Consider the following 20274-nt stretch of genomic DNA (forward strand, 5'->3'; position numbering starts at 1 on the left):
TCTTGCTCATGACAAAAGGGCAGTGAAAGAAAAGATGAGGCTTTGAGGTGTTTCAAAAACGGTTTGTGTTGCATCTTCTGTTCTGTGAAATGAAGCATAGGGTTTGTTGATTATTCAGTTCCATGAATGAAGTGTAGCATTTAAGGGACAAAACCTGAAGCGATAGCCATCCAAAGGCAAAGAATTCAAACAGACAAGCCAGCTTCAGTGATCGACTGCACTAGTCACAGAACTTAAGCTTGAACTATTACTAATCCAAGGAGTCTGAGATAGGCTCGCCACAGTATTTCAGTACCGTCCACGTACCCAGAAAGTCATACGGTGTGATGATCAGTTAATCATGTTACCACAGAAGGAGGGCAGAATGAAAGGGGAGATTGACTTTTTAAGTGGCTTAATTTTTGTTTAATATTAAAGAAATGATCCAGGATTCTTTTCCTTCAGGTTCTTTTTTTCACTTCATGCCACCCACCTTGAAATAGAAGAGTTGAGATAATTATATTTTTAATTATTGTAATATAAACACTTGCTTCTGAAATATTCAAGCAAATTGGAGAAAGGGTGGTCTTTAAACTCGGTGATTGATTTAATTATTATATTAATTGGCAGTGTACCTACTCCTCTTGAAGCAAATCTAAAATTGCACATTGATTAACATATGGCATATTAAAATCTGTCCTGAATAATGGATAACAGTGTCATGACATCAAATTTCTACAGTGAATGCAGCACTCCCAGGAGCTGCACACACCTGACTTTGATATATGTCACTGAGTTCTTTTACTTGTTCAGTTGTGAAAATAATTTGAAGACAATTTTTTTTTGCTTTTGTGTTGAACGTGACTTGTTTAAAAATTGGTTTAAACATTATTAATTTTTTTTGGCAAAGCTGTTAAGGCATTCAATGCTCTCAGAGTTTAGTACTAGGTGAAGCTACTGTTCATTGTGTAGTGATTATAGCATCTAAAGAAGTGATGTCTTATAAAGAAAGCCCCTTTGGACCATTCATTTCCCTACCTCTCATAAGAAGTTTTGAACAAAGGAACATCTTTTTCATGTTGGCTCCTAAAATGTTCTACAAACAACACTTACTCTGTATTTCCTCTTTGTTCTAGGATAAAAAGAATACTGGCCTCCTGGGGAACCCGAATGGGAGCATCATGCTTATATGGTGCTGACAATGTCTGCTGCTCACGTAATGACTTGTGAATTAGCAACAACCTTCCCACAGTGGCCTTGACTACATGGAAGCTGAGTGTTTAACTGGCAGGTGAGTTACCCTGTGCTGATGGCCCCATATGTACCAGGATGAAGCTTTACAGCCATTGCTAGCCAAACGAATAATTTCCTAACACACAAGGCATCCTTTGAACATTAAAAACCACTTTAACTATTTGTTATGTGAATAGATTTTCCAAGCATATTTGTAGTTTTGTTTGGTGTTTCCTTTTTAAACAAATGTCATCAGGATTAAAAATCAACCCATGACACAGTAGGTCAGTAGAAGTAGTAGGTAACTCACAAATGTCCCTTTAAAATGTAGCTTTAAGCTGGAATTACCTGGAATTTTTTTTTTAAAGGTAACTTTCATTTTTGGACAAGATACAGTAATTTAGAACCATTGCATTGAGCTTTGCTGTTTACAGAAAAATGGAACAAATTCTTTTTGTTTTCCTCTGTGGCTAGATTGACCCCTAATACCAACCATCAACAGAAATTACAAATGAAGTGAAAAATGACTGACCTTTTAAGGTCTAAGTCCTGAATATTTTTATTTACTGTCAATGTGCCCTTTGATGATAAGAAAGTGGGGTTGGCCACTTACATAGGAGGCAGTAGCAATACTATCAAAAGTCTTTCCCTAGGTTAACACTCATGAGCTACAACAAGAAATCAACCTAACCTAAAAAATATCAAGTGTGGCTGTCATTGAACTCAGATGGACTGCTGACCACAGTCACACAAAATGGTCAGTGACACCTTCCTCCTGGAGCAGGACCAGTCACTGTCACTCAAAGACAGGATTTCTTACACCATTCAATACCAAGCTGGTAGATCCCTTTCGGTGTAGAAGGGCCAGTGAGCACAAGAGGAGAGAGAAGCACAGGACTCCCAGAATGACCATTCCTGATATCAGAGAGCTGGTGACGGCATTCAGCTGAAAGGGAGGCACACTCAAGGAACCTGTAAGAAGCACATACACTCTTATAACAGTCTTCAAGACACACTTTACTCACAGCCTTTCCACTTGGCTCCTATAGAATATCCCTCACCAGTATTTCACAGCAGCACACTGGAACATGCTATAATGTATTAACTACAAGTCAATCAAAGACCCAAAATTTTGTATGGATCAGAAGTTTGATATCCCAGTAATGAAATAAACCAAAATAAAAGCTAAAGGTTTTATAAAAATTGACCAACACATCACGTATGGTTTAAAATTCTCTGTGAACTGTTATTTAAAACCTAGACAATTGGGAAACTAGAACTCAATATCCTGGTCAGCTACAGTTTCATAACCAATCACCAAAACATCCTGAAACATAGCACTTTTATTTGCTAATTATCTTACCAAGCTGTGAATTGTTGGTTGGAGTCTCATCTGAGGAGAGATAATAGAAAAAGAGAAGTGAAAATGTCTATGCACACATTTGCTTTTGTGTGTTCCAACTCTATACGTTAATAAACTCCATCCCTCTTAATTTTCTTTACCAACCCCTCACCCGAGATCCATGGAGTATTCATGAATGAAAGCCCATAAACCTTTCTGTTTTCCAGTTTTCTACTCCTCCTGTATGGAATTTCATCCTTAAGTCTACAAATATGATCACAAACCATATTATACTGTATTCTTTCCTGCCAACATTGTTTCATCATTTTCTCTCTGCCAGGTTGGTGAGGGCACTAATTGTTAACAGCTATTACATTTTGTTATGGGTCTATAACCTGCCATGTGTTATTCTGCTACAGAGAAATGTTCATTATTTAATGTCACTCTATTTTAAGTGTTGCCCATTTGCCTAACATAATCTCCAAAAACATCATTCTGAGATCCAAGAAGATAAATTCACACCTAGTAACTGAACAAAGGGCCAAGTGGATCCCTGAGCTTGAGTGACAGTTCTCTTGGCCAAGTGGAAGGTTGGGGCTGTTGACTTTCACTTTTCCATGGTGAACACCATAGCAGCAATGAGCATGTATACTGAGTTCCCCCAATCTTACTGCCCAATTTGCAATCATATTGAAATTAACCTCCAACTAGAGTATTTCATATTCATGTTAGTGTGTACATGTGTTTGTTGCTTAAATAATAAGATACGCATAGTTGATTATTTATGATTAAACACTTTTTTACATTTAATACACTGTGGAACACCATTGTGACCATAGAGTGCTATTTCATGGGTTGCCATATTTAACCTGCATGTTAGCCATGTGGCTTAGATATTATTGCTACAACCATCTTACAAGTGAAGAAATTTCCATCTGTCATTGCCTCTATGGCAATGTGAACATGTGCTAACATCATAACTCCAGTTCTGTCTTTTTTCTAAAATAACATAAATTGACCAAATATAGAAAATATTTCATAGTTGAGATATTAATCTTCATAAACAAAATTATTTATAGACTTGCCCCAGGGAAATTTTTAATATATCTGATTCTGTTTTCTTTCAGATACTTGATTCATAGCAAAAAATATAGTTCTGTTATCATGTCCTGAAATAGAGATTTCAAAGCTAATATGTCATTCACTCAGAGAACTCTTTACAATGTGCACAAACATTCATTTTGGGGATGCTTTACAATGTACATTGGTACTCATTCAGAGGCTGTTTTACAATGTGCACTGCATTGTATTAGGACAAAAAAGAAAATAGAAAAAGAAAAATGACACTCACAGGAACATTCTAACCTTCACCTAACATCTCTATATAGTTATTTCCTTTCTCATGGAAATAAAGGAGATGAATGGACTGTGGCAATTCATCGAAAAGACTTTCATGTCCTGTTTATAAGATAAGCTGGAGTCCTTTTTATATGTCCTTTCTGGTGTGCATTTAATTCCTTTTTGATTGCTTTGAGTAAATAGCTCCTTCCTATGAAGTGTCCAGAATGAAACAGAGATGCTAAGTAAAAATGGACTCCTCCAAAACACACACACACACACACACACATGCACACACACACACACACACACACACACACACACACACACACACACACACTATTTTCTTCATCCTGAGGCTAAAAGAATCAAAATTTCTGCATTCCCCCTACCACACAATACAGAAAAAACAATATTCTGGATACCCCCATGAACACTTTGCTATGGACAAAATGTTCTTATGTGTTAGGGCCAAACCTCTCATGTCAAATGGGAGCACTAACTAGCTTCTAGAACAGAGAAGATAAAAGCATTGTACAACTGTCAGATAGCTGCATTCAAATCATGTACTGTTAGGATGTAGTTTGAAATTTCCTTTGAATGACATCTTTTGTACAGGATTGGCTTTCTGTTTGTTGTTTTTTTATATCTTTAATTTACTGTGTTGTTGTAATAAAAATCAATGTGTAGCCCCAAAGAGGAGGCAGATATTTTCTGGGAGTGTTAAGTCACCATGGGCTTCTGTGTTCCCTCCAGTCCTATTGGTCTTGATGTGTGCATATGTGCCAAAAGAAAGGCATGAAGGCTGAAGGAATTAGATAAGTTTGAATATTAAGCTCAGTGAGATGTGCAAAGAATATTTAACTGTCGGAGGATTCACAGGGCAGAGGCAATAGTAGCAGTACCACAGCTGTGCAAGCCAGAAATGGCGTACACATTGCAATGATGTATTCCTCCTCACACCCCATCTAAAAATCTGTACTAAGTGAAAATATGTAAACAGTTCTCACTGGGAAGATATATGCAGAATAAATATTTTCCTTATCTCTGGTAAACTCAAAAAGTGTGTAATTACTTATGTTGCCTAATGAACTCTATATTTTACATTTAGAAAAGCACTAAACTTCTAAAATTCCTCATTGTATAATGTGTGTTAATAGTGTAGCTCTGAACTCCACATCCCTTAAGGGGCAACTTTGTGGGTTAGTTTCTAGCAGAGTCCCTGTTCTATGTAGAGACTAAATAAGTGTGCTCTTATGAATTATTAACTACCCCAAAACTTAATGATACTACTTGAACAATAGTTCAAGCTTTGAGTTATTCATAGCAACTTATGTTAGCAAAACAATTAAGTGTTATGGTTTTCCAGAATTTGTACCAGAACTGTTCACTACAGCCAATTGTCTGCATTAGAAATGTTAACATTTGGAAGCTTTTAGTAAGATCACTGCAGAAACTTTAAGGATTTTACATTTCAAAATATATGGACATTTTTACAAATGACCTAACAAAAGGGATAGTTTTGAGTGCAAAAATACCCAAAGCAGATTTGATTTCATTAAAAAGCAAAACCAAAGAAGCTCCTAAGGTTTTTCAACTAAGTAGAGGTGACAAGCCAGATTATTTCCCCAGCAAAAATTGGCTGGCTCACTTAGTAAATTAAGCAAAACTTCTAAGGATCAGGACTTTATAGGAGGCAAACCAAGGCTGAAATGGACTTCCCTATAGAAAACCCATCATCGTACCTGGAGGGATAACTTTTAGAAGACTCAAGCAAAAACTCTAGTGAGCCAAAGGAAAAAGGATAACTCTGGTCATGAAGCTGAACATTAAGTTTGCATGGGATTTGTCTAAGTGTAGACATGGCTTGACTTCTAGATTCTTGTGGAACTTTTAAGACTACATGGTTCTTGGAGCATTCCAATGTTGGTATATCAAACTGTAAGCAATAAGGCCATTGCAGAGACTAACCTTATGCTATTAATCAGAGTAATAGCAAAATGAAATCAGGAAGAGCAAGACAGAAGGACCCAAAAATTGTCACAAGGATCTGAAGATGATTCTTTCAGGTTTTGCCAGTGGAGAAAGCTAACTTCTCACATGTCAGATTCTGGACATGCTTGATGTAGAAACAGTTCACAAACCGGAAAAGAGGAACTCTGAGCATGACAAGAGAAGCAGTCTGCTAGGTATTTTGTGCTCTCAGGATAAATAAATGTGGAAGATAGCACATCAATGAAGGGTCCTTGCTAGTCTCCCATAGTATCTGAGTTAGGTTCCCATTACTTATATCAAGCAGTTCATGACCACCTGTTACTCCAAATCCAGGGGCATCAATGTTCTCCTCTGGCCTCACACATATGTGCTACACACTGAGAGAATCTCACTCGCAACATAAAAAGGGTTTTTAAAAGATGAGATATTTTAGGGAGTAAGACGCGGGACTGGTGGAATCAAGAAACCTGGATAGCTAGCTTTAGGGTTTGAGGCTCTTAACTGTTCTCTTTTGAAAATTATCTCACAGTAACAAAATATTTAAAATTTATAATGTTTAAATGTGGGCGGTTCAGGTAAGAAGGAGACGAGGTTACTAATTTGTTAAGCATCCATCCAGGATGGACACAGAAGCCTCTCTCAAAGTTCATGTCTAGTAGGAAATTATATGTACATATATTCCATAAAAATAAAAATAGTTCTGTTTTGCCTACCCTGAATCATTCCTAATTATTAGAAATAAGAGCTAGATTTCTATCCAGTGTAATTCTGTCAGCAATTTTTTATAACTAGATAGAATAAACGACATGGGCCTTTAACAAACCACAAAATAGTCATCTTCAAACCATTCAGACAAATCCTCAGAGAGGAAAGACTAAGCTTGAAATCTCACAGTTAATAATCTTCTGCATTATTTAAAGGTCCTGTCAGCTTCCTTTTCAATAATAGTATGCTTATACAAACACGATATTAACTCAATTTCAAGCACTGTTAAGCTAAAAGAAACTTTTTACTTAATTATGTATTTCAGGAAAACTGGTTTTATTTTCCTTCTATTAAATGGGTGACATTGGCAAAAAGATAAAGACAATTTAATTGAAAGATAATATCAGCCTTACAGCTAAAATAAAATTTAGAGAACATTATTATCATATAAACCAAACCAAAATTGTTCTTTTTAATTTTTGAAGACATTTGCAACTAGACTATAAAATATCTTTAAACCTATCTTTAAAAACTCTACACACTAAACATGAGGAAACATATCTCCAGCAAAATACAGTAATTAATAGTCATATGGCATTTTAGGATAAAAGCTAGACCTAGAGTCGAGGGTGTCCAGGTTCAGTTTCAGTGACATTTACCACATCTCTGTTTTTATCCAATCAATTCTGGAAGCGTCTAGATTCATATGGAATTAAATCCACATCCTTTGTCTCATCTGTGTGTTTTTTGTGATCAAACATGTGAAAAAGTGTTTGTGTCCCTAAGAGTGTTTGTGTACTGACATGGTGTTCAGATGCACATATAAACGTGTGCTTGTGGATGTGTATCACGTGGTAGAGGAGGAAGCAATGGTACTAAGCCCGGGCAACTCAACAATGTTTAATAGGATGATTGACAAAAACAGGGAGTTCACAAAAGAAGTCATGGCAGTAGTTTAAGAAAGGGTTTCCAGAGCACAAGAGAATGTAATTTTAGGGGGAAAAAAGGTTGCTTTTCTAAAAAGATATTCTTTTTATTTAGAAGTGTGTGTGTGTGTGTGTGTGTGTGTGTGTGTGTGTGTGTATAACGAGGAAATATACAGAAGACAGCACAGCCTCTTGTATAAACACAGGGTAAATAGGAAACTGCGATATTAAAATTGTTCACTGGTCTCAGCGCTAAGAAGTGCTGTTTAGAAACACGGAACACTTCTTAGAGGCCAAGTAGTCCACCATTTTTGCCTCCCTCTCTGACTACATACAAAGGGGGGGGGGTGCCTTCTTACCGCTCCGGGTGATGATCGGTCCTGCAGAGAGGACCGCATTTCCAGAAGTGCTCTGCGGGGCCCACGTTGTCCAGCTCTGAGCATCTCTCCTTTTTCTGTTGCCACAAATCTGAGGTGTTAATAAAAACAAATGAAATTCCACCCCAGCACAAAATTGTTTCTTTATGGCCATTTGGAAAGCAGATTCTTTTGGAAGACATACCACATGTTTAATTTTATTCATTTCCTTCTGTGCATTTATTTAATTACTTTGCATCTAAATTCTACGGTGTTTCTTCTCCTAGCTTGGACCACATTTCTTATTTCCTCCCCGCTGTAATTGTGCACTGCCTCATTAGTTTACATAGCTCAACAGCTCTCCTGAAAACGAGCTGTGTTTATCAAACTCTGCCACTTTTATTTCTCTCAAGCCTTTAATAAATTTTTCCCTACAATGTTGGTCAGCACAGAACCAAAATAATGTGGACTCTGCTTTTGCCTCCGTCTGATCCAGTGAGTTTAGACCAAACGAATCAATGAGTGGAAGAAATAACTTCATATTTACACATATATTGGGGATAAATATAAACATTAAAGCTAATCTAAATTTGAAAAACTACTTATGTTTGTTCTCTGGTGAATATTAATGTAATGCTGGGAAGCGTGTATAAATAAAAAAGTTGTGAGTTTCTTAAATTCCCTACTCACTATATCTACAGTTTGGTGATGGCTGCATCCCATTTGATCCAGATCTTCCAGAGACTTTACATTTTGATTGCAAGTATTCCTGAAACATCTGGCACTAATCTATCTTCTAGAACTAGCCCAACCCTCCTCATGTTTCCCTCCACTTTCTGCTCCTCCTACCCCATTACCTGTATCTGTAACTTCTGAGCATCCTTGGTATGGACTGTCTCACACTTGGTCTTTACCCTGCTGGAAGTTCATCCTCAAAGTCACCAGCCAGGTCATCTCCTCTGCCTATCCCACCAGTTGTCCTCTCCGTTCTCAAAGGACAATCACTCCACTTACTACAACCCACCTACTCATCTGCCTTTGCTATTATTGCTTTTGTTTTGTTTCTTGACCATTCTTTCATGATCCTAACAGATCAGCCAATGGAATCCAAATCCATGACAGCTTTGCCACTTCTTGCCCAGCTTGGCACAAAATAAACAATCAATAAATCCTTACTGAATGAACAAATCAACTCATGGTTCACCCTGACCTATAACTTTCCTGAGATCTAATAGTCTTTCAGCTTTAGAGTAATTCAGAGACAAAGTAAAATGGCTTATAGACATACTGGCATGAGAAGAGGACAGTCATCAGCTCTGCAGAGTTTCGTGAGGCAGTGCAGGAACACAGTGGACATTTTTTGATTCTTGTGTTTCACAAAACGGAAGACTTCAAATGAAAACCGGCCCCGCTGGCTTCTGCCATTTTCAATGACAGTGGTCTGAGGATCTTTGTCACAGCTACATTTGGGGGGAATCAAAAAACAGGGCATCATTGGAAAGTACCAACTACCTGGGACTTGTGGATCAAGTTGCGTGACACAAAGGGCACCCTCATTACATTATAAGCTAGAAACATGCATTTTCGCAGATGAAGAATGGGAAGGGTACAAGCAAATCAAGTACTTATGACGAGTGTAAATAGATCGTAAAATGTAAACAAAGCAGTTTCTGACCACAGGGTAACATCAAGTTTAGGAGCGCCATACTACTCCAGGACTCAAAGGTCCAAGTAATATAAAATAAACATCATGAAACCACCCTCCCATCTCCACACCACACTCACCTCTAAACCCTACAGGGAAAAATTATTGTACATATTTTGTATCCTTCCAGGATATTTTAAAATAAGGATATATTCATACAAGAAAATGTTATTTTAGTGCATTTTACATGAACCATTTCATTCTACAAATCCCTTTCATTATTTTTAAACAACAGTAGAATGTTCCAGTACACACAAAAGCTAGAATTTTCTTAGTCAATTCCTTGTTTAAGTACAATTGATTTCTTTGATCATTCCTTGTAATGAAAAAACTAATGAATATTAAACCTGTATAAAATATTACACATATCTCTATGATAATTTAATATATTTACCACATTATCTTCTATGAATGTGGTTTCATATATATACATATATACACATATGCATATCAATATATACATATATTATTGGATTGTTTTCTGCTTAATTGACCATAATAAGGAAATATTCCAACATAATTTTAATGTGTACTGTACATACTATAAATGCGTTTGTTTATCTTTCAACATACACTGTAAACTGTACCTCCTTTGCCAAGTTCAACTGTGGCCTTCCCCTTTCTGATTCACATAAGATTTTCATGTAGTAGGGAGAATGGTTCCTGATTTGATACATATATTGCAAGTTGTTATCCATAAGTTTTAGAAGTAGTTTATATATTTTATTCTGCTACTTCTAAAACTGAATTTTATGTATTTTAAATTAATAATCAACTTGGGGTTTACTATGCTGTATTGAGGGAAGTATAAAACTGAGAGTTTTCTTACAATTATTCATTGTTTTGAGATTTTCTTTTCTTTTAAATCCCTGTTCATCCCCTCCCATTGGAGCGCTGTACTATACTGCAATCTCATGTTCTGAGATCTACTTCTAAACTTACCATTCAATATTTTGTTTCTAGCAGGCCACCACATCCTTTGCTAACATTATAGAACTATTTCTGTGAGATCTAATGGACCACATACTCTGCATCTTACTCCCTACCTCATAGTTTGCATTTTCTAGGTATCAGTCATACATTTTTCTTTACCACATTAGCCTGTGACATTTTTTCAAATAATCTTTTCCCTAATGTATTTTAAATTTATTAGTGCATTTCCTTTGGAACCCAAGTGGTAGTTCTGCATTTTATGAATATCCAAGTGACAAAGTCATTCTGTTTTAGGACATTATTATAGTGTGTGTGTATATATATATGTACATATATATGTATGTATATGTGTGTGTGTATAAATATATGTACCATTGTGTATGTGTGCATACACTTTTGTATACGTGTATCTATTTGTGTGTATATGTTTGTGCTTGTGTGAGAGTGATACGTGCTTGTGGATGTGTGTTTAATTATGTCTATAGATGTGTGCTTGTGTGTGTGAATGTGTGTGTAAGTATGTGTATAGATGTGTATATGTGCTTGTATGTGCATGCATGTGTAAGTATGTGTTTGAATGTACATGTCCACAGGGTCCAGAGGCTGGGATCAGGTGCCTTCCTCAATCACACTCCAACTTATTGTTTGAGACATATTCTAATTTTCTAATCTCAGTTAAGTTTCCTGAGGGATAAAGTCTCCAACTTTTGTTACAATTGTGACTATGTCTTTCTCAGTTTTCACTAGTTTCCACTTTAGGAAACATTAAATTTTACCTTGCACATATTTTCAGTAAGTTGATGTGATGAAATTTTTTTCAGTTTAGGAAAGTATTCTTAAATTACATTTTTAAACAATGTTCTATTATTTTAGACCTTAAGTCAGGATTTCAGGGTAATATAATTTATATATTTTATATAGTGTGTACACACAATGAAAGTAGACATCCATAAATACATTTTAATCCATTTACCTATTTTTTTATCTGTCACTTCTACACCAGTCTCCTTTATTGCCTTTGTTGTTTCTTTTCATTTACATTGGCTACTTTTGTCTTACATGTGTAATGCTCTATTATTCCATAGCTCTATTCATGTGAATATATTCTAGTGACATCTATTTCCACCTTAAATTTCTCCAGGTCACCTTTCCCATTTTCATTGCTTTTTTTTCTATTTTTCTATTTTATTTTCCTGGGTCCTAACCATTTGATCTACTGAAGTTCTACTGAGTTTCCTCTTAGTAATTTCAAAATTAGTATTGAGATACTCAGTAATAAATGTCATGTATTCTATGATATTTGTGATGAATTTGTATTTAAAACTATTTTTCTGACATGTTCAATAATTTGTTTATTTTAGTGCTTTGCAACATTGAAAAAAAGGGTTTCTTTGATATGGTTTCTGTCAAGTATTGATATTTAGTTGGACTTGTTACTTTCAGAGGTTCATAAAGTGAAGTAGAATGGTAAATGCCTTTTCTTTTTTCGTTTCCCACTTCCTTTCCTCTCTTCCTCTCAAGTCCCTCTCACCCTCTACCTCCTATGAGTATTTTGTTACTACTTCTAAGCATCCACATTTCAGTCTCCCTTCTTCTTGAGCTTCATGTGGTCTATTAATTGTATCTTGGGTATTCCGAGCTTTTGGGATAATACCCATTTATCAGTGAGTGCATACCATGTGTGTTCTTTTGTGACTTGGTTATCTCACTCAGGATGATATTTTCTAGATCCATCCATTTGCCTAAGAATTTCATGAAGTCACTGTTTTTCATGGCTGAGTAGTACTCCACTGTGTAAATGTACCCCATTTTCTGCATTCATTCTTCTGTTGAAGGACATCTGAGTTCCTTCCAGCTTCTGGCTATTATAAATAAGGCAGCAGCAGCTCTCTTTTACACTCTAAACTTTCCAATAGAAAACCTGAAATAATTCAGAAGTTGTTACCCTATACCATATTTATCCCATAGGTTTCATGATCACATTTAATATGATTCATTTGTGATGATTATAGAAATGTTGGTAAACAAATGTCAAACCAAAATGATACATAATCTTTCCACTTAAAAATACCCACAGTGAACCTTGTGGCTTATAGTGACTTTTTATATAAGTGCGTCTCACTATATACAAAGTTATGTATGTCGATTCTTAAGCTTTACTTCTTAATATTCTTACATTTCTAATTTTCAGGAATGAAAGTATCAAGAGGATGAAAGGGCAAAATTATAAAATAATTTCCATTTACCAACTCACCACATGATAGCTGCACCTATGTGAACTCATTGACTAATTGGTTCTCTGCCATTCACTGCTACAATTTTTTATTGCTGTGTATACAGTTTACTCCTGTGCTTTATGGTTTTACTAAAACTAATAGACTACAAAATCACAAATACTGAAAAATACACGTTTACATTTGGAAGGGTCAAATCAAACAACATGAACTCCTTTAAGCCTGTTCATATACACTGACTTTTTTTTCTCTCTCTCCAAAACCTAGCTGAGATGAATGTTTCCAGCAATCTAATACATTAAAAGTGATCCTTCGGCCTTATCCTCTGAGCACCATCTTAACCTTGATTAGCCAATAAAGCACATTCTTTGGTTTCCCATTATGCTTCACCCATCATGTGTCAATAACTGCAATGATCTGAGCCAAGTGCACTTTACAAGTGTGATTAGAAGACATTGCTTATCTCTCAAGTCTGTTCTGCTGTCAGATAAAAATGCTGAAAGGGAGCTGGAATGATTGAATGGCTTTATGATCAATGTCTCCTATCCTTAGACATAGATTGCATTCACTCTATCACTGTCTATTGGGGAACCAAGTTGAAGTTATTGGCTCTGGTAAAAAAAAAAAAAAGAGTAGCAGGCTATATTATACTTTCATATTAAATACTGATAAATGAACAAAAGTGCTTTTGAATCTAAATTTTCTAACCATTACTTTAGTTTTACTGTCCTTTTGACATATGATAATATAGTATAGCTGCCAATAAACAATACCATCCCGTTGCTCTCTTTTATTGAGAGCAATAACCTTACTGTCTTCAGTACATATAAGGCTGGGGAATATCCTGTATTTCCTAAACATGAAGAAAACATTGTTAGTAGATGAAACTTGTTATACTTCTCCTTCTACAATAGACTTATCAATACTTTGTGTTGCAAACTGGTTTTAACTTTTGTATGCAGTTGAAAAGTTCAAATTGTAAACTTGAACTTTTAAAGTTTAAAGGGCTCTATAAATGGTTTGTCTGACCTGTATATTAAATTTTAATTTTCTATAATGAGGTCTTTTGTTTCAGAGCAAGACTTAGACACTTACCTAAGGAAGAGATCATACCGAGTATCATCATTTGGATTCCCAGACGGGGTTGTGTAGCAATAATCCATTAAAACATTCCATCTGCAGAGAGAAACAAACATGATCTGGTGTCAGAGTCCTCCTACAGTGTTGGCAATCGATCCAAAGGAAGTCATAATCCAGTTCTTAACATTTGGATTATATTTTCACTACTTGCTATTTACAAAAGTTTCTTGTTTATTAAAAATTTCTCTAAAAACTATGTATTTAGAATTCTGCAACAATTGTCAAGTGGAATGGAGATGAATGTCACAAAAAGCAGGAGATAAGACAGGTGGATGGTCAAAGGCTGAAGAAACAAAACTGCAGAGTGAATTACATTGCTACCCAGATACGTTTCAGTATGAATCATACTGTTTAAGGAAGTTACTCTAATACCATAAAAATATAATCATCATGGCATAGATAATGTGTTTGGTATATGAATTGACTCAATGGGGATAGGAGTGGGATTTCCTGATAGCATTTGGTTAGTAGAAGCCATGAGGATATGTAGCTTTCTTCTATAGGGTTATATTAGAGTAAGATTTATGACTTTCATCATCCCACTGCATTGCATTACCACAGGAAATGAATGTGAATAATATGAAAAGAAATTCCTACGGTTGGTAAAATGATTTTAAACAGTTGCATGCTGCATAATCCATGGTTAGAGGGACAGGGAGAATGTGAAGTCACACCCCACTTCTACAGTATACAAATCTCCTAGGGAGTCTCAAATTTAAAACATAATCTACACCCCATAGTTTTATAGTTACATAGTTTTAAAGGGCTGAATTAAAATTTTCAGCATTTAAGTTCTCATAGAGGGGTTGGGTTTTTTTTGTTTTGTTTTGTTTTTGTGGGTTTATTTTTTTTTGTTTGCTTTGGTTTTGTTATTAATTTAAACAATGTCATGTTATAATCCTTTTCACTTCTGAGGATGTTTTTGAGGTTTTTTTGATTCCCCCTAGAAAGTTGAAGTGGATGTTCTAGGCAGAATCAAAAATACAAACGTTGGGTTTTATTTATTTTTAATTAATTAATTTATTTATTTACTTTCAGGATTCTTTCTAAAAACTGTTTTACATAATTTTAGTACAGATTCTTACTATGACAGTTATTTTATGAATTTTAAAAACACCCTCAGAGCCAATAAAAAAAAAATCACAGGTATATCAAATGACATTGAATTAGCTATCTTTCTGATGAAGAAATATAGGACATTCTGGCTTCCCAGAAGATTTCCACATGGCCTCTTTCAGTCACTACTCCTGTTTGTTTATGGAAAGCCTTGCTATTTCACAACTAATGACACAAAATGAGTAGCATTCCCTTATCCCTTATCATTTCTTGTTTATTTTTATTAGTATGACTTAATGGTGTGGCAATGACCATATATTTCAAGCAAGACTTCAGAAGCTAACATTATGACTGGGGAAAGCTCAGTAATTTAGCTAATCAAGGTAAGGGTGCACAATTACCTGCCATCCAGATTAGTAGCTTGCACAGCTGCAAACACTTTGGTTTTCAAGGGTAATCCTATACTCGGGATAATTAATTGCTCCCTGTAGGTTGAATCCTAATGATGAAATAATAAATAATCCACATGTCATTACCTTTCTATCAATAGAAACTTTAATACTTAAAACTGTTAAAGAAACAAAGATTGTTCAAATCAGTATATATTTACATAATTGACTCCGAAGGGATTTATTTCACCCTCATGTTGGCAAAAATTCTCCAAATGAAGATGAATACAAAAAGTTGATTTTGGTGCATGCATCGTCTTGTTTGCATGATTGAATCACATATGATGGTTAATATTTACTACATGTAAATTATATTAAATAGTTAATAGTATTAGTTTGTTTAGTATTCAACTCCCAATATTGTGTTGATTTAAATTAGGACTCCATTTACTTTTATTAGTCTCTGATTTAAGTTTTCTTTAATTAAATATGCTTCAATTGAAGCTTTTCACTGTTGGAGTGCCAGGTGCTCACTTTGTGAAATCATTCATTTATCTAGAATCACTTCTCACCTGATAACCCAAAATTATCAAAATTTAACTTAAAGCCAGAGCAGGGAAGAAGAGAGAGACAGAGAGGGATTGAGATCGAAAGAGACAGACAGACAGAGACAGAGACAGACAGAGACAAAGACAGAGGCGAGACCAACATAATTTCTGAGTTGTCAAAGTTTCTGTGATAAAAGACTTGTACAAAATTTCCTTTTCCTTAAAAATTTTAGAATAATTCTAAATAAATTATACCTATCAGCCCCCTTACATTACAGTAAAGTACCAAGTAGAAATTCAAACATTGTATTTATTGTACCTCCTTTCCTCATCTACATATACAGCTAGAGCCACATGTCCCAACATGTGTTTTCTTTGATTGGTGGTTTAGTTCCAAGGAGCTCTGGGGGGTTACTGATTTACATTTGAAATGTAAATAAAGAAAATATCTAATAAAAAAAGTTGTATCTATAAGGTGATAATAAAGAGAAATAAAGAAAAATATAAAATGTCAAAGGAAAAATTCCTCAAAATCGTAGTTAAATCATTTAACTTAAAAAAATTAGTTTCCCTAAAATTAATAATGCAAAATATTTGCTGTTTTACAGCAAAATTATTTTTGCCATTCACTGTGAAATTATAGTCACCAAAGGATATGGAGCATATCCCTTTTATCTGGTTGGGAAAAAGCAGCATATTTAGAATTTTTAAAATTAAAACAGTAGAGTTTGGATATATGACATTTAAAAGAATTGGATCCGGGGATCTACCCCATAAACAACCACCAAACCCAGTCACTAGGCAGATGCCAACAAGAGCCTGCTGACAGGAGCCTGATATAGCTGTCTCCTGCAAGGCTCTGCCAGTGCCTGGCAAATACAGAAGTAGATGTTCACAAGCATCCATTGGATGGAGCACAAGGTCCACAATGAAGGAGCCAGAGAAATACCCAGGGAGCTGAAGGGGACTGAAGCCCCATAGGGACATCAATATGAACTAACCAGTAACCCCCAGAGCTCCTTGGAGCTATACCACCAATCAAAGAAAGCACATGGTGGAACATGTGGCTCTAGCTATATATGTAGCAGAGGATGGCCTAGTAGGTCATCAATGGGAGGAGAGGCCATTGGTCCTGTGAAGGTTCTATGCCCCAGTATAGGGGAATGCCAGGACCAGCAATGGAAATGGGTGGGTTGGTGAGCAGGGGGAGAGAGGAGGGGATAGGGGATTTTTAGAGGGAAAACTAGGAAGCGGTATAACATTTGAAATGTAAATAAAGAAAAAAATCTAATCAAAAAAAAAAAAAAAAAAGAATTGCATCCATGAGGGAACATTCCATTTTTGAGACAGACAGATACATGAGAGACTGCATGACACATTTGGGGAAATGCAAGCCTCTGTGCTGCTAATTATTGTCTACACTTATGTAATAAATAGTAATGGCTTCTATATCCACAACAGAAAGATGGTATATTTATTCATAATGTTTCTGGATTTCTTTTCCAACATCTTCAAGGATATTTCAATCCATTATCCATCTTGCTCTTGCGTCTTATGTTTACATTAATGTTATCCCCAAGAATGCTGACTTTCTTCACAATAAGTAAGATCATAAAACATTTGCAAATGACATACAACCCCTTTGTGGTTTGCTCATGAGTCATCAGATTTTTCTCATCACTGTTTACATGCCCCTATTTATTCAGCCACTCATCAAACACTAACAGTTAGGTACAATTTAAATATAAAAGGCATCTTGCTTTCTATTTTACCGGGATAAACAGTTACTTTCTTATTACACAAAGAGAAGGCCACAATTCCAGTTAAAATAAATCTAATGCATAGAAACTTCATCTTCAATAAAAGTTACCTTTTTAATAAATATAACTTTCTCAAGCACATAGACTATGTCCTATTATACATAAACATGACAGAAGGAAGAAAGCTGTATCCAGACAGTATGCAACTGTTTCTGTACTAACATCAAAGCAGAGAAAAGAGTTTAGAGTTAGGCATGAAAAATGGATATATATACTTCTCTAGAGGAAGTATGACTCCTAATGATTGTAAATGACATTAAAATTTAAATACTAAGCGGGGCTTGGTGGCACACGCCTTTAATCCCAGCATTCCAGAGCTAGAGGCAGGCAGATTTCTGAGTTCAAGGCCAGCCTGGTCTACAAAGTGAGTGCCAGGACAGCCAGGGGCTACACAGAGAAACCCTGTCTTGAAAAACAAAAAAAAAAAACAAAACAAAAAAAAAAACAAAACAAAAAAAATTTAAATACTACAATACAATTACATTTGAGTGACTAAATAGTATTATCCCAAATGAATAAAAATGTGGCTTGGAATTAATTAATGAGAGGATTCCAACATTTACTTTTCTAATATAAATTGCTAATTTTTAATGTCTTGTTATATAGCAAAATAATATGACGTTCGACTAGTTTGGGACAATGATATTTACACATGAGCACAATTAATGATGCATGTCCTATGATTTTCAAGACATAAAGGATACAATAAGACAGGCAAATTAAACATAACGATCACCCTTAGCTTATAGAAATGTCTCTACACTAGTTCATTTTTTGACTAATAAACAATACTAGTAAAAGATATAATAAGAGATGAAATGTTTACAGGGGTGTAGAGATGTGTTGGAATGTTCTATTTTTTTTAATCAAATTGTCTATAAAACTAAATTTTGCTTTAAAAATCGTAAATCTGTTAACTTTAAAGAAAACTTAAAACCTTTTCTATGAAGAAGGATCACTGCTTCAGTGTCTTACTGCACAGCATGACGAACAGGATTCATACCCTCCAAAGACACATAAATGTCAGATAAACATGGTATCATAACTGTAACTTTAGCATTCAGGAAGCACAGACAAGGGATTCCTTGAACAAGCTAGCTAACCAGACTAGCCCTATTGACAAGCTCTGAGTTTAACTGAAAGTTCGTGACTTAGTAAATAAAGCAGGAAAAAAAATATGGGGCAAGACTATTGATAATTGCCAATAACTTAGGGTTTCCATATTAACTTCTACACACACATATGCATCACAAATATACATGCATACACCATACACAGAGACACATAAAAAACTATTTTTTAGAAATTATTAAAATTTAAAATGTAATTGGTAAGGAATTTTTACATTTTAATTTTTATTTTAATTCAATTATTAATATTTTAGTGACAATTGGTGATGAAAATTCAACTTTTGACCCTTTTTCAATTACAGTATTATAAAAATGAATACCTTCTCTATAGAAATGAAATATGAAGATTATTAAGTTATAAGCTTTTATTTGGCATCAATAAAAACTCTGTAAGAATATGCCTGGGCCATGGGACTGTCACATTATTTCTAGTAATAAAGATAGTTTAACATGAAGGTTGTCCTCTCTCAAATGTTTGATTTTTATGCCCTTCCAGTGGAAAAAATAGTTTAATTTCACAGAAAATAAAGATACCATTGAGTGGTATATGGATTTTGGTTGATGGATTTGTTGATTGGTTGATTTTCCAAGACAGGGTTTCTCCCTGGCTGACCTGGACTCGCTTTACAAAGCTGGCCTCAAACTCACAGAGATCTGCCTGCTTCTGCCTCTGCCTCCCTGTGCGGGGATTAAAGGTTTGCACCACCATGCCTGGCTCATACGGATGTATTTTTTCACTCTGTTAATAATGAAAATCTTCATCTCTCATTCAGTTAGATTTGATGACTCTAACATGGTCAACCTCAATTCTTCTTCAAAGAATGTACATACAGAACTCAACAGAAATAATTCTCCAATTTAAGGATACTTTCCTAACTATTGAACACAAAAATTATAAATATATGGTTATCTTCTGAATAAAAAGTCTGTATGTAGTTGCTAAATATATAGAACCAAGTTAATTTTCAGGAAAAAAGTTTACAAATGACAGAAAGGCAATCTTTAGTGCCACATATTTTAATGTGTTGTTTAGAACTCTGTGGTGTCAAACTACAAAACTTATAAACAAGATTTTTTTAAATGCCTTTGCAAAATGTCCTACTACAATATTTATAGCTCATTATATTCAACGGATAAAGCGCTGACTTTTAAATCAGTTGCATGAATTATAACTCGGTGCCATGATGACATGAATAATAATGCAAAAATCAGATTCATAATTTACAAAAATGTTGGTTGATAGATTGAAAAATTGATATTTAAATTAGGCATTTAAAATGTATGAATAAAAATTTTAATCAACATGAAAATATCATTTGGGGGATTAATGTTACACTTATAAATAGAAACCCATGTATTTTTCACGTGTTGCTGCCACTCTCGATATTTACATGACAAAAGTTTAGACAATGCTATGTCATCAGTACAAATTATTTCAGATGTGA

At 35.0% G+C, this 20274-nt stretch overlaps 1 protein-coding gene across 2 annotated transcripts in view; it reads right to left on the minus strand.

The window, feature by feature from the left end:
- Window positions 1-824: 824 nt before the first annotated feature.
- Zpld1 (zona pellucida like domain containing 1) overlaps window positions 825-20274 on the minus strand; it is a 70298-nt gene continuing 50848 nt past the window's right edge. The window contains exons 8-13 of one of the 2 annotated variants that reach the window (XM_021185354.1): window positions 15344-15441; window positions 13842-13922; window positions 9163-9334; window positions 7878-7986; window positions 2576-2605; window positions 825-2184 (exon numbers count right to left, since the gene is read on the minus strand). In XM_021185354.1, the coding sequence (XP_021041013.1) occupies window positions 2009-2184; window positions 2576-2605; window positions 7878-7986; window positions 9163-9334; window positions 13842-13922; window positions 15344-15441 (666 nt within the window). In that variant the 3' untranslated portion in view covers window positions 825-2008. The remainder of the gene's footprint in view (window positions 2185-2575; window positions 2606-7877; window positions 7987-9162; window positions 9335-13841; window positions 13923-15343; window positions 15442-20274) is intronic. The other variant, XM_021185355.1, reaches the window with a different exon arrangement.

Source organism: Mus caroli, chromosome 16 (assembly GCF_900094665.2).
Source record: "Mus caroli chromosome 16, CAROLI_EIJ_v1.1, whole genome shotgun sequence".
In the NCBI taxonomy this organism is placed as follows: domain Eukaryota; kingdom Metazoa; phylum Chordata; class Mammalia; order Rodentia; family Muridae; genus Mus; species Mus caroli.